Source organism: Notothenia rossii (assembly GCF_949606895.1).
Source record: "Notothenia rossii genome assembly, chromosome: 2".
Classification (NCBI taxonomy): Eukaryota; Metazoa; Chordata; class Actinopteri; order Perciformes; family Nototheniidae; genus Notothenia; species Notothenia rossii.
Window position 1 is genome coordinate 82,240,090 of NC_136904.1, and position 14,079 is coordinate 82,254,168.

Here is a 14,079-nt window from a genome sequence, read left to right on the forward strand (position 1 = left end):
TGAAGATAAAAATAGATGTAGGTAGAGCAGCTGGAGTCTGTTGGAAGTGCCTTCACAACCAGTTCAGCTCATTTGGCTTCACCTTTTCTTTTCTTGTTTTACTGGCACCTCATGGTGAGACGTTACACCCTGCCTAGTTTTCCATTTTGTCAGCTGTAAATTGATCTCAGTAGGATAAAGGAGGAAGTGTCAACCGCAGAGGCTGGTGTTGATAGATTCAAACAGAATCCCACCGCAACCAGCAAAGCAGTCCGCTCTGCGTCCAGCTGCACGCAGCAAATGTTTGATATGTTCTACCTTAAGCAGCAGTGACAGAAATATGTGTACTTGGTTAGTAATATACCTTCATGTTACCTTGTTCTACTAAAGGTACATGCATACGTTCAAATCGGCTGTTGAAAATATAATACAAGACGAGATGCGTGATGGGTGAATATTTGAACACAAGTGCCAAAATTATATTTGAGTCCACACCCTACTTTTTAAGAATATAAACATCTTTATTTGTATTATGTCTCAAATGCAGCAGTGTGTAATGCTGTAGTAGCAGTTGGAAGCAGTTTGCTGTAAAATAAATACTGGTTAAACTTAGTCACATTTTATTTAAATAAGAAATATCAGATTAAAGAGTATATAAACACATTGATTAATTTGCCTGTTTTTTTCATTGATTTTTTGGGGTAATCAGAGAGTTTTGAGGTGTGAATAACAACTCTTAGTTATTCTTAAAACTAAATGCCTTGGAGAAAAGTGCAAAGATAAATACAGATGGATGATAATACATTTTTTCCCACTCTTTCAGGCGGACCAGTTCTCAGACTTCCACATTCGCTCCGTGCTTTGTGTTCCCATATGGAACAGCAACCACCAAATCATTGGTAAGTTCACAAATGGAGCTTCATTTTCTCTTATAGTTATTTGATATTTTTACTTCAAAGTGTTTTATTTAATTCAAGCTTTTAAACACTTACCCTGCTGGGATGGTTTTCAATGAGAGCATTAGTGAGCTCAGGCTGTGGGACGGTGAGGCCTGGCTTTGTGTTGGTGTTTACGTTATCATAAAGAGTGATGGAAGTTGGTTAAGTGCGGGCATGCAATGTTAAGTGGAGCATTGTCATGTCCAAACTTAGCAACAACCTCCAGGTCTGAAAAGTGAAGCCAAAACGGAGTTTCCTTAAACTTGCATTCTTTTAAATGACTACCATGTGACACAAATAAGTCCAATTGCATAGAATCCTATGAGAAAATGATGCTTCTTCTTTCCACTTGATTTATTACCCGAGTATAGATTTTCAAGACAACTTTCTGGTATCAAACTCTATTTATAAGTCTTTATCAAAACTGAATGATGTACATTTTTTGAAACTATGGTCCCATTTGAAGCAAAATAGACGATAAAGCAGGGTATGCTTTAAGAAGTCGCTACAACAGTGTTTCCCAGTTTGGGTGTTGTCTGAAAAGTGTGTGTTCATGAAAGTTAATTGCAACATTTGTTTGCCTAAAATTACATTTTTTAGCATGAAATGATACTTTGTTCCACGCTCTCGGTCACATTATTGTTCCAAACCAGCAAGACTGCAACGGGCAAATGCAAAACTCTAGGCTTTAAGTCCAGGTCCACAAAACAATGGGTGATGTCACATTGAGTATGTCCACGTCTTTTATACAGTCTAAGATTCAAACAAGAAAGTGCCATAACCAAATTGTTTCCATAATGTCGTAAGCAAACAATGATCTAAAAATATCCCGAGGAAGCGTTAGTATTTACCCTAATCTGAGAGAATTGGACTAGCTAAAAAAATAACAGCTCCAAAACTAAAGAAAGAGGTGTCCACATACTTTAAGGTGATAAAGTGTATATATGATGCAGATACATTATCAGCAATTACATTGCAGGTCTCCCTTGAAAAAGAGATCATTGATCTCAATGGGATTTTACCTGGATAAATAAAGGTTTTGAATTTGAATTGTGTAGCAATCACAATGTAGGTTTCAAATGTGTTTTTGCTGTAGTAGACATAAAGGGAGAGGGGAGCTTGTGCTCAGCTCAGGCTGCATGCGTGTGATTAGATCCACGCTGCACCATCACTACACACTTGGAGTTCCCTTCTTCTCGCTGTGTGCTTTGTGTTTGTGAATCAGCCCCAGGCCAACACCACACTGACACGCTGATAAATCATTGATCTCTCGTCTGGTTTTGTTGCTGGATATTGCAGGGAGGAGCAATGATAGCAGCTCCTTTCGGTCCACTGAGATCTGATGCAGTAGGTCATTCGTTATATCTGAGTGCAAAGTGATCAGCAAATCTGCCGCGGATGGTTGGTTAGAACCTGTGTGTGTGTGTTTTTTTTCTCTTTTTGCGTAGTGCATGTGTCGGGGAGGGTAGAGGGAAGCGTAAGAAGGACGGAAAGAGAGTGAGGGGGAAAAGAAATGCGGTTTGTGTGGGTGGCACCTGAGGATCTTGAGTGAAAAAAACATTATACAAACAAAGCGGCAGGAGATGAAATTCTCAAGCCAAGGATACATTCAGTTAGAAAGTGAATGTCCTTGTCTTACCACCAGGAATACGCTCAAGAAATACTGTTACTATGACGTGTCATGTTACATTTCATATGTGCGTGTAGTGTACAAATGACATTCAAATTCAAATTCAAAAGCTTTTATTGCCATTGTACAGAATACAACGATATTTATAGTCACTGCTCCAGCGAGTGCTTTGAAAACAGATATATTAAAACACAGATTAAAAGGTCTGACAGTTTCGACCAGCAAGTAGTGCACACAGCTTCGATTAATAAATAAATGAATACAATAGAATTATGATAAAATATATATGATAAATATTACAGCGTATACATAGAGACAGATCATGATTATTGCACAGTGGGGATATGGGTAGTTATTTGTGTGTGTTTAATGTCCTAATGGCCCATGGGAAGAAACTGTTTGAATCTGGAGCATTAGAATTATGCCACCCATGAAGGCTACTTTTCTAAAAGGTAGTGATGATTCTTTTTAAATTTCAGTTACCTGAGAATATAAAACATATTGGTTCTGCTAACCCGAGATTATTGGGATAATTGGTCTTATAGGTGAGCTTGTACAGTAGTGTATAGAGTCAGGATCCAGGTTTCTCACCTTGACTGTGGACTGTGTAGTGGAATTTGGACTTAATGTTTGATCTATTAGTTTGAGCGTAATAATGAGAGCCCTGCGATCGACCAAGTCATACTACGGCTTACAGGGTTTTAAATGAATGGATGAAAGGTCAGTAGGAGAAACCGGGCTGCAGTTGTCTTGTTCTGATCATAATCCGTATAAATCAATCAAATATGTGACCCTGAGCCTCTTACAGTTGATTAGAGTTTCGAACATACCCTTTTAAACAAACCAGGGTGTTTTAAACCTATACAAAGTATTTTACCCCCTTAATCCTCCAATGTCTTACAACATTACTGATCAATAGACAAAACTTCTATTTTTCTTTGCAAAACAGCTCAAGATCTGCCAGGTTGCAATGAGATTGTGAGTGAACTGCGTTTCTAAATTTCAGCTACAAATTCTCAAACTCTATGAGACCTGGACAAATCCACTGCGGGACATTAACATTTCTGTTTGTAGGACACGAGGAGCTTGTAAAATGATGAGTGTCCCTTGAAGACAGAAACTGACACATCTTTAGTTCAGCTTAAGGCACCATTTGAGTCCACTCACTAGACAATCTGCACGTCCCATTATGATTAACAGCTACTGTATTACTTTAGTAGATAAAGCCTGGTTGTTTGGTTTATTTCCTTGTGAGTTAACAAAGTCAAGTCAGTCCATTTTCTCCATTCAACACCCCTAGTGATCAAACTGTGCATTGAACAGTCACAAAAACAAGAAAATGCAATTTATGTCAAAACTCAAAATGGAGCTCATTTAAATATGTCTGGTATTGTTTGTGATCATGAAAACACATGTGGCACTAGGAATAGTTAAAGATAATGTGGTGGCCACAGGGCTCTAAGCAGTCATTTAGCTCAGTTATGCTTTGGACCTCCTATTCTGCAACTTATTACACATTACACGCTCATTACATATTGAGCAATAATAGACCCGAGAACAAAACCAGCCCTGTCTTTTTAAAAATGTAATGACACCATTAAATAAATTGTTCTTAGCTACAGTACTAATCCCATTTCTCCTCTGTGGATTTCCAGCTATATATTGATATTAAAATGTCACTTTGGCAGGTTGGTTTGACCTCATAGAGATAAATAAAAATGGTAATGTATTGTGTAATTAGTTTTTAGCATAATTTCTCAGGGACAATAAAAGGTGGTGCTTTATCAACAAAGCCTTGTAATTAGATGATGAGGGAAGCCATCTTAACAGGGAATTCTGCTGCAGAATAGTGCTCAATAACTGGACGTCTTGTCAAAGATAACATTAATTGAAAACCATTTTCACCAGAGCCACAGTGATGTCATTTTGTGTAACCGTGTATGTGTTGTGCCTCTCCTCAATAACCATTAATAATGCATGTTAGTCAATGAGTGTGTGGGTTTGATCCTCTTTTAATTAGAGGCAGGTTATATGCACTGGAGTCAGTCTTTCCAATATCACTGTGAAGTTCTGACTGTATGGTTTGTGTAACAGGTGTCGCCCAAGTGCTGAACCTGCTTGATGGGCAACCATTTGGTGACGCAGACCAGCGTCTCTTTGAAGTATTACACTTGTTTCTACATCTTTTTAAACATACAGCAGCTTGTGGGTATGTCAGAAACTGTTGTTACTGAGCTTTTCTGCTCTCTGTGCTTTTCACAGGCGTTTGTGATCTTCTGTGGACTGGGCATCAACAACACCATCATGTACGACCAGGTGAAGAAGTCCTGGGCCAAGCAGTCCGTGGCTTTGGATGTAAGAACATCTCATTTGATTGCCTGCCTCACATCACAGTATTGAAACACAAATATGTAATTTAGTTGTGTTAGAAAGTAAATCTATTCGTCTACTTACATTTGCAAAGAATAATTATTAACAGAGTCATTTTAGATAAGGAAACCCTGCACTAAGTACCTTTCTGGTATGTGTTTCACGTGGATTTCGCCACTGCCATGTTACTTATAGAGACGAATGGCAGTTTGAGTCTAGTAACTTCAATGGGAGAAGAACATTTGAACACAAATTATGACCGTTTCTTCGCCACATATCTTCCAAATATTCTGGCTTTAAAGTTATATTTTTTTACCGGTTAATCAGAAGCAAATGTACTTTGTTTGAGACCAATTTGTATAATTTGTCAGTCTCAGATACTCTTTCAGAGATCTGGCAGCAAAGCGCATTAACGTTAGTCAAACTGTGTCAAAGTTCAAAGAAAGCAAAAATTCCCTTGGAAACTTCTTCCCATAATGTTAAACATGTTTGTTAGCTGTGTTAATGTATGTTAGCAAAAGTTAAATGTAAATAAATTAGGATGTGTTTACCATAATACTGTATAACATTGGCGCCAATCGGAATTATCTATCGTTACTTAGAACATCTTATGCTTAGCAAATTGTTCTGTGACTTGAGAGAAGTTATTCCTCGCTGCTGCTGATTGTGTTAATGTTAGCTTCATGCCCTCTCTCAGATGATATTTCTCTGTGCATCCTATCTGTTCTTGTTCTCCATTAGCCATAATGTTTTTTTTCATTTTCCTTTCCCGTCATTGTATGCTCTGTGCTAAAACCTTTACCCACAAGTCTTTGGAAACAACGTCTGCTGGCTAATATATAAACCTCTTCTTAGTAATTCTCTCTCAGGGGTCTTGGTGCTCGGCTCCTTTTTTTAAGTCTCATATTTCCGCAAGATTGTACGCATGAATAAAAGTGCTGATATCTCTTCGTAGATAACCTTCTCACAAAGGTTTTATTGAAAATTAATGAGCGGCAGTGAAAAGCAATCCCTCATCTGCCCTGCAGTATGCGGGCATCCAGCACTACTCAGCCTTTACGGTACGTCCTTACATTACAATAGGGAGCTTTCAGGTGCATTGTGGTCGTTTTCAGCACCCGCTTTCAAGACAGGAGAAGCACCGAATGAGAGATAGAGCATTTAAAAGGAGAGGCACACAGTGAACTAATATGTAGATGCATTGCTCCTGGCAGCACTGAATAAACATGAGCGTTTATGATCAAATAAGCAACTGGAGGTCTGTGCGAGGTATTTCTCACAGGATATGAAGGGAACATGGCGATGTGATCAGGGCTGACATCGCTGCTCTTGTAAACTGTTCCAGAGGCGAGCGTTAACTTCCTCATCTGGAAGATCCACTGAAATTATGTAACGCCAGTGTGCCCTTATGTTTATCTTAATTATAAAACAAATAATACATTCGGTGAAACCGTGTCATTATTTTTTTTTTACAGGTACTGTCTTACCATGCCACTTGCTCCAAGACTGAAGTTGACAAATTCAAGGTAACTGATATTCATCATTACATTTGTCTGAGTGAACCCATCTCTTTCCCCGAATACTGACTGCTGTACTCAGTTATTTATAAATCTGAGCTCAAGACAGATATTAAAGGGACAGGTTACCCCTAACATATTTATTGTATCACCTATAGTGCTATTTATCAATGGAGATTGTTTTGGTCTGATATGCCGATTGTTAAAGATATTGGTCGTAGAGATAGTAAGCTTTCTAAGAAATATAGTCAAACCAAATAGCACTTTGATTGTGATGTTCAAAGACAAATACAAAAACAGTAAGGTATCCAGAAATCATGACCCGGTTACTCGGGATAATCCACAGACTTGTAGAGAGCAGTTTCATGTAGGAACACTTTTCTTTGTACAGCATCACTGTGCAGAAGGAACCGTACATCATCTCATGGACGAGAGGCTCATGCTCGTGACAGCGTGAGATGTAAACATTAATAGCGTCCTCCTCGGCTCAGCTGAGCTCAGGAGAGCCTCTGTCCTTGAGTAGATGCATGCACGTTCAACGAGCATATTGCTGTATAGTTTGCAAAGCTATTCATAAACAGAATGGGATTATTCATAAATGTTCTCAACATTGGAGGCAACTGAGGCCATTACAAACAAAACACTTGTTATGTTGAACTACCTGGTATCATATATTGCTCTTATTGTGGACACAAAGTAGAGGACGAGGGATGATGTGGAATCATTTCTTAACCCCCTGTTACCACCAATAATTAAGTCCTAATAACTCAATGACCAAATAAGTTGTTTGTCATTTATTTCCAAAGGGACCCATGTGAATGTCAAGTGATCTGATGTTTTCTGGTGAGGACAGTCTGCCTGTATATATATAAATATTGCAGCGTATACACACTCTTGGTGTCGATTACAATGTTTGATCATCAGGTTTGCTCTGGTGGTGCAGGTAATTGCCTTTATATAATTTCATTGTTTTCCTACTTATGTAGTCATGATCCTTAATGTCTCTGCTTTTTATTGAGTTCAATTAAGACAAATGAAAAAGAACAATATTAAAGGGTCTATTGTGGTTCTGCAAAAACCTGTTAACAAAAATATGATTCAAGAAATCAGCAGTAAAACACATTTGGATTTCTCTGATGGCTTTAAACTGTTGTTTACAAGAAGGTGAAGGCTTGGAAATGTAGCTCATGATGCATTTATTTTTGTTATGGGCTCTTTAATTATGATATCTTGTTTCTAATTCAATAACAACCTGTCATTCATTTAATAGGAAAGAAAAATCTATGGCAACAGACGAATTATTGGCAGCCTGTCTTCTAGACTTCCTTTTCCATTTCCTCCAGAACTTCAGTAGCATGCGAGCAAAAATATGGGCCTGGAATTCCCCAATGAAAATAGGATAATTGTGGTATTTGAATGTATTAAATCAATCAGTAGACATTCATTGTCCATGCATTACTTATAAAGAGTAAAATAAATGAAAATATCTGCATTTTTTATTGGCATGACACTTCTGAAATATAGATATGACCTATTTTCCAGCATTTTCTTGTGTAAGATGTTCCCCTGTGGCCATCACGGCAAAGTAGGAACCCCGCTTCTCCGTGAGCTCGTGTGATCTCTCAGCCCCCTCATCCACGCTCTGCTTCCTCCCTTTCCCCCCCCCCCCACTGTCTTTCATAACTGCTCTACATATTGAGCCTCACGGAGCACACTAGACTGGGCTTTCACCAAAGTGCAAATGGAAAACAAACCTGGCTGACATTTGGCAACCCAGGGTTGTGAATTGAGAGAAAAGGGAATACCTGCTGACCCGTCAGGCAAACATTTGATAAGGAAACATGGTGGCTGTTAGAGGGGAGACACAGGAAGAGAAAAATGGCAGATAAGAAATATCTGCTCATTAAACCACATCCAAGACAGCAGACATGGGTGCTTCAGTGTGAATATGGTTAATTGGAATCACGTATGTGTTGGGAGATTTTGTTTTTGTTTGAATAATAATGGAAGCTGTTGATGATTACTACTGCACCGCTACGTTCGTCAATGAGCTCTGAAAGTAAACAACGGTGAACACCTCCGCTAAAGCTCCCTCATTAATCTTAACCCTCACCAAATGAGTCTTCGGAGTCTTAATTAGCATTTCTTCATATTTCCATGTATCATCTGAAAGTGGCACAGCACCCTCTGACCTCTCCATGCTCTTGTGCTCTCTGAACTCTTTTCCTCTCTTTCTCAATGAAACAGGCGGCCAACATTCCCCTGGTTTGCGAGCTGGGCATCGATAAGCTGTACTTTGATGATTTCTCCCTGGACATGGATGCCATGATAACGGCCTCTCTGAGGATGTTTATGGAGTTGGGAATGGTGCAGAAATTTAAGATTGACTATGAGGTGAGACAACTTCATCTATTTCCTTTGAATTCTTGACAGATTTTGCCCAGAACACTTTTCCTTCACCAACGTGTCTTCTTGATAACCGCTGTCTCATGTGCTCATCCCTCTCTCTGTGTTTCTCTCAGACGCTGTGCAGGTGGCTGCTGACGGTCAGAAAAAACTACAGAATGGTTCTCTATCACAACTGGAGACATGCCTTCAACGTCTGCCAGTGCATGTTTGCCATGCTAACGGTAAAAGACACTTGTACTAGGGAATTTAAAGCAGATGTTTATAAAACTATTGTTTAAGGAAACACATAACAGTTTCCTTGCTGAACTGGTATCTTTAGAGCAGGGGTGTCAAACTCAATTTCATCCCGGGCCACATCAGCATTATGGTGGCACTCAAAGGGCCAGTTGTAATTTTAATTATATATAAATATATACATATGTAAATATATAATATATATTAAATAATGTATTATATTACATTGTTGGCCCTGCATTGGATTATTATCAGTTCTGGTAATATATTCCTAAATAACTATGTATGAAAGCAGAAGTCTAGGGCAAATAATTGAAAAGAAATATTCAACAATTACACCAATTGTATTGTATATTATATTCTTTGCAAGCTCTTGCGGGCCACATAAAATTAGGTCGCGGGCCGGATTTGGCCCCCGGGCCATGAGTTTGACGCCCCTGCTTTAGAGAAACTCATGAGCATCTTTATCTCAATTGGCATGAGTCCGTCCATTTGCTTTGATTTAGAGAGCTCCCAAAAGCTTGCAAATAGTAAAATAAGAAAAGGTACTGAAGTACCACGTTCAATTTATTAAGCTTACAGGTTAGCTTCTCCACTTAAGAGAGATTTCGGCTCTGTACCTCTCTTTTATAAAAAACGTATGAGGGTCAAATAAGTAAAATCATTCAACATTTAAAAAGAAGACAATAAAACAAAATAAGGAAAACTTGGTGTTTTCTTTAGTAACTTCTTAGATCAGTCAAAACAGAACATATAAATATTACTTGGAAATTGTTGCATTGGTTCTTGTACTCAAGTAAAGCAACTGATTTCTTCTACTACCAGTAGACGTTTTAGTGGTGGAAGTGTTTGCATGAAAGTATCACAGTTAAAATGATGAATACCAGGTTATAATGACAGTTGTACACACACACACACACACACACACACACACACACACACACACACACACACACACACACACACACACACACACACACACACACACACACACACACACACACACACACACACACACACACACACACACACACACACACACACACACACACACACACACACACACACACACACACACACACACACACACACACACACACACACACACACACACGTTAATGATGTAATCAAACACAGCATTATTGCATGGCGTCCCATCTGAATTGATTATTGGCAGAGGTAGATGAAGTAGTAGTGTGTAAGCTAAGCCTCTCTCTCCTGCCAAGTGTTTTAATGAGTGGGCTGAGGGCCGTGCGATCTGCGCCGCTATCCCCACAATGACCCTGAGTGACTCACTCAGCCTCCAGGGATCATCCATCCCAGCCGTTAAGCTCCCAGAGTGACTGTCTACTGCTGGCTATCTAGGGAGATACAGACTTATACAGATGGTGCTACTGTTGAAGGGTTTTTCTTTTTTATTTAATGAAGACCTCACAGTTTCTTATAATAAGACAATGAGGCTGGGTTCCATTAACGATTAATTTAATGTTGGAACATTTCTAGTTAGAGTATAGCAAATCTACATTTGAAATAAGTAAATCCAGAGTCAAAATGAACCACAGTAATCAATAACGAGATGATTGCTCATCCAAATAATTAGAACAAAATAAGTAAATAATAAGAAGATGGGTTGGTGTCTCAGCAATAGAGGAAGGAATTGTTGTGTGCTCTTGAAAAATTAGGAAAAAAAGGATAAACAGGGAGGCTAAGTTAATATTTTATTGCTTTTGTGAAGTAATTGTTTTTAGGTGATTGTGCTCTCCCGTTATTTTGCTCAAAACATCTTAAAACAGCAGACATTTTATAAGGTAAACCTCCTGAAATGTAAGTTTAAAGTTGATACTAATTTGTAGCTCATAAATGTTGGTGCAACAAAGTTACACTTAATCTACTGTAGGTTTATAGTAAAACATAAACACGAGTTTAACCATGATCTAATCGGGTTTCAATGTGATTCCTTGTTGCTGAAACCAGCCGACTGCAGCTCTTATTTGTGTGTTCTGTTTTCTCCTCTCCTCGGTAACATTCAGACGGCGGGCTTCCAGGAGACTCTGACCGAGGTGGAGACCTTAGCGCTTATTGTAGGTTGTGTGTGCCATGACTTGGACCACAGGGGCACCAACAACGCTTTTCAAGCCAAGTAATGTTCCCACTTTAACTCTCTGTCCCTTCCACACAAACACACTCCCTCCTACACACCGTTTATAGTGTTTTACCACCTGCAGCCGTCTGCAGCACTCAAGACCAGATCAGCAAGAGTCAAGTGGCAAGTTGTATAAAGCTTATGTAAGAGTCTGCTTAATGAAGAGACTGTAAACACTGCTGACTCTGATCTGCAGCTATTAAACTGATATTGAATTGCTCAGTGTTCTCTGCCTGCACAAAGGTTATCATAGTAAACGGCATCTGTAACCAAGATGGGGAAAGAGTTGGAGTGTCGACATTATCATGAGCTAAATGAAATTTTAACTAGGATTTTTTTTTTCTTTTCTTGATAATCCATTTTTGTATCATCATCTAATCAGGGTCATCAGATCAAATGTCTTAAATTGTTTGTTTTATATACATTTGTTAGTTGTAGGGCTGCAACAAACGACTAATTTGATAATCGATTAATCTATCGATTAATGAAACGATTAATCGATTATTCGGATCGTTAAGGTTTTAACTGTACTACTACTTATATCAATACTGCTTATCGATCTGGTCCTTTTAACGATAGTATTAACGGTTCTTTTGACAAGAAATAAGGTAAACTAACTAAACAAATTGTGAACAAAACTAGCATTGCTTTTTATTTTTAATTAAATGCATAATATTTCACATCAAAAGAAACAACAATGTTTTAACAAATCATATTAAATAATGTGATGACAGAACTGTAAACAGAATAGCTGAAACTTTAACAAAATAACTCAGTTACCTCTAATCATTAACCTATGTTTTTATAACTGAGTTAACTCTGTGTGTTGCTGCTAGCATACATAACACCTGACGTGGAAACGTTACTCGTGGACGGGGCTACAGAGCTACTAGAAAGACAGTGGAACCCGGTGCATTCCTCCGTCTGAATGTGGTGCACTTTTGCTAAATGTTTAGACAAATTGCTCGTTTTACCGCCTTTATATGATAAACTGTTATTGCACTTTTGGTAACGAGCATTGTCCACATCGAGACGGCTAAAGTTTAACCACACCTCGGAGCGCGTTCTCTCCGCCATCTCCTGTGTGTGTAAACTGCCCCGCCCCCTCGCAAGCAGGCGGGGGAGAGATCTCTCGTCTGAATTGGGAAGATCGAAAATATATTATAGACGCATTTTGTAGTCATATTGCATATTAGAAACTGAGTTGGCGACACTAAGACTGCGATATAATGTTTATGTAGCAATAATACATATGACATATGTTTTAAATCTCTCCTGTACCGATAAAAAAGAGCGATAACGTTGGAGCTTAACGGGGTGTAGAACACATGTGATGACGTCACCAACGAATCGACGACTGAATTAGTTGCCAACTAATTTGGTAATCGATTTTAATCGATTAAGTCGATTAGTTGTTACACCCCTAGTTGTAGCTACGATAGTGCTAAAGTTTAGGGTGACAATCAAAAAGCAGGTAAAGAAGCTTTTGTATCCAATGAGTCAGATTTGACAGTGGCATTTTACAATTGGAAACATTGTTCTTTCTCCATAATAAATGATGATCATTTACAATGTTTCAAGTAGGATTTTCAGCTGCTTTTATTATTGAGCCATAAGTTGTCGACAGAGTACAGAGAGAATTGCTGAGGGAATTACAAAAGACTCGGTATTATTTCTTATTTCTCAGTATGTGTTGAATGCTTATTGTGTTATCTCTCTTGTTGATCCCTGTGTGTGTGTGTGTGTGTGTGTGTGTGTGTGTGTGTGTGTGTGTGTGTGTGTGTGTGTGTGTGTGTGTGTGTGTGTGTGTGTGTGTGTGTGTGTGTGTGTGTGTGTGTGTGTGTGTGTCAGGACGGGCTCAGCCCTTGCTTTGCTTTATGGGACCTCTGCTACGCTGGAGCACCACCACTTCAACCACGCTGTTATGATCCTGCAGAGCGAGGTGCACCATGTTCCTTTTTCTGCTGCAATGCAGTGGGTTTGCAACTAACAATTATTTGTAATTATTATCAACTATCTAGTACATGAATTCAAATGTCTGAAGTAAATATTTCATCTTGGTTTCTTAAGCAACATTATGACTCACCAGAGCAGGAAAAAACACAAGTTAAAAGGACTAGTTCAAAACATGTTGCCTTCTTGATGAGAGGTTAGCTTAGCTTAGCATAAAGACTTGAAACAGTTAGCATTATGGGCATTTATTTATATCTAAAATAAAGTCAAATTAAACAATCTGCGATGGGTGCTAGCGTCTTAAAAGCTCATGAACTAACAAGTGATATCTTGCTTGTTTTCATCTGTACAAAAAACAAAGTGTAAAATCAACAGGTTTTATTTCCTAGAGGAGTTATATGCAACAACATTTTAGGTTGGCAGCCTAACAGATTCACATTTATGAGACAGATTCAAAAGTGGTGCTGGTCTTGAAAATATTCCTCTTTTCAAAATACAAAATTAAAGTCACTTTTAAAGTCAATGTACCATGACAATACACCTGACAGCAGAACATTTGTTCAGTTACACTTCTTCTATCTCTCTCTCTCTCTCTTAACTTTTAAGCCATCTCTAAATGAAAAACTTAAATCATAAAGCCCATAAAAATCAAATCAAATAAGCTAGTTTGCATGTGAAGGGAACCATGTGGAGTCTTAATGTCTGCCGTAGGTGAGGGAGTAAACAAAAAGCTCATGCTGTCCTCAAATCATCGTCATTACAGAGGCGATAGATTTGGTGGTAATTGGTTGAGAGACGTTTTACCAGGTGACTGGCTTTGCATCAAGTAGTAATTAAAAAGGTTTTGGGGGAGCAGCTGAGACGAGGCTTAGCAGAGTTTGTTCCAGTGGCTTCATTATCGCGCCG

General features: G+C 38.7%; 1 protein-coding gene across 1 annotated transcript in view; it reads left to right on the plus strand.

The window, feature by feature from the left end:
* pde11a (phosphodiesterase 11a) overlaps window positions 1-14,079 on the plus strand; it is a 37,955-nt gene that overhangs the window by 12,594 nt on the left and 11,282 nt on the right. The window contains exons 7-14 of the mRNA XM_079665573.1: window positions 803-878; window positions 4,642-4,709; window positions 4,810-4,902; window positions 6,393-6,443; window positions 8,682-8,828; window positions 8,957-9,064; window positions 11,108-11,217; window positions 13,072-13,162. Coding sequence (XP_079521699.1) covers window positions 803-878; window positions 4,642-4,709; window positions 4,810-4,902; window positions 6,393-6,443; window positions 8,682-8,828; window positions 8,957-9,064; window positions 11,108-11,217; window positions 13,072-13,162 — 744 coding nt within the window. The remainder of the gene's footprint in view (window positions 1-802; window positions 879-4,641; window positions 4,710-4,809; window positions 4,903-6,392; window positions 6,444-8,681; window positions 8,829-8,956; window positions 9,065-11,107; window positions 11,218-13,071; window positions 13,163-14,079) is intronic.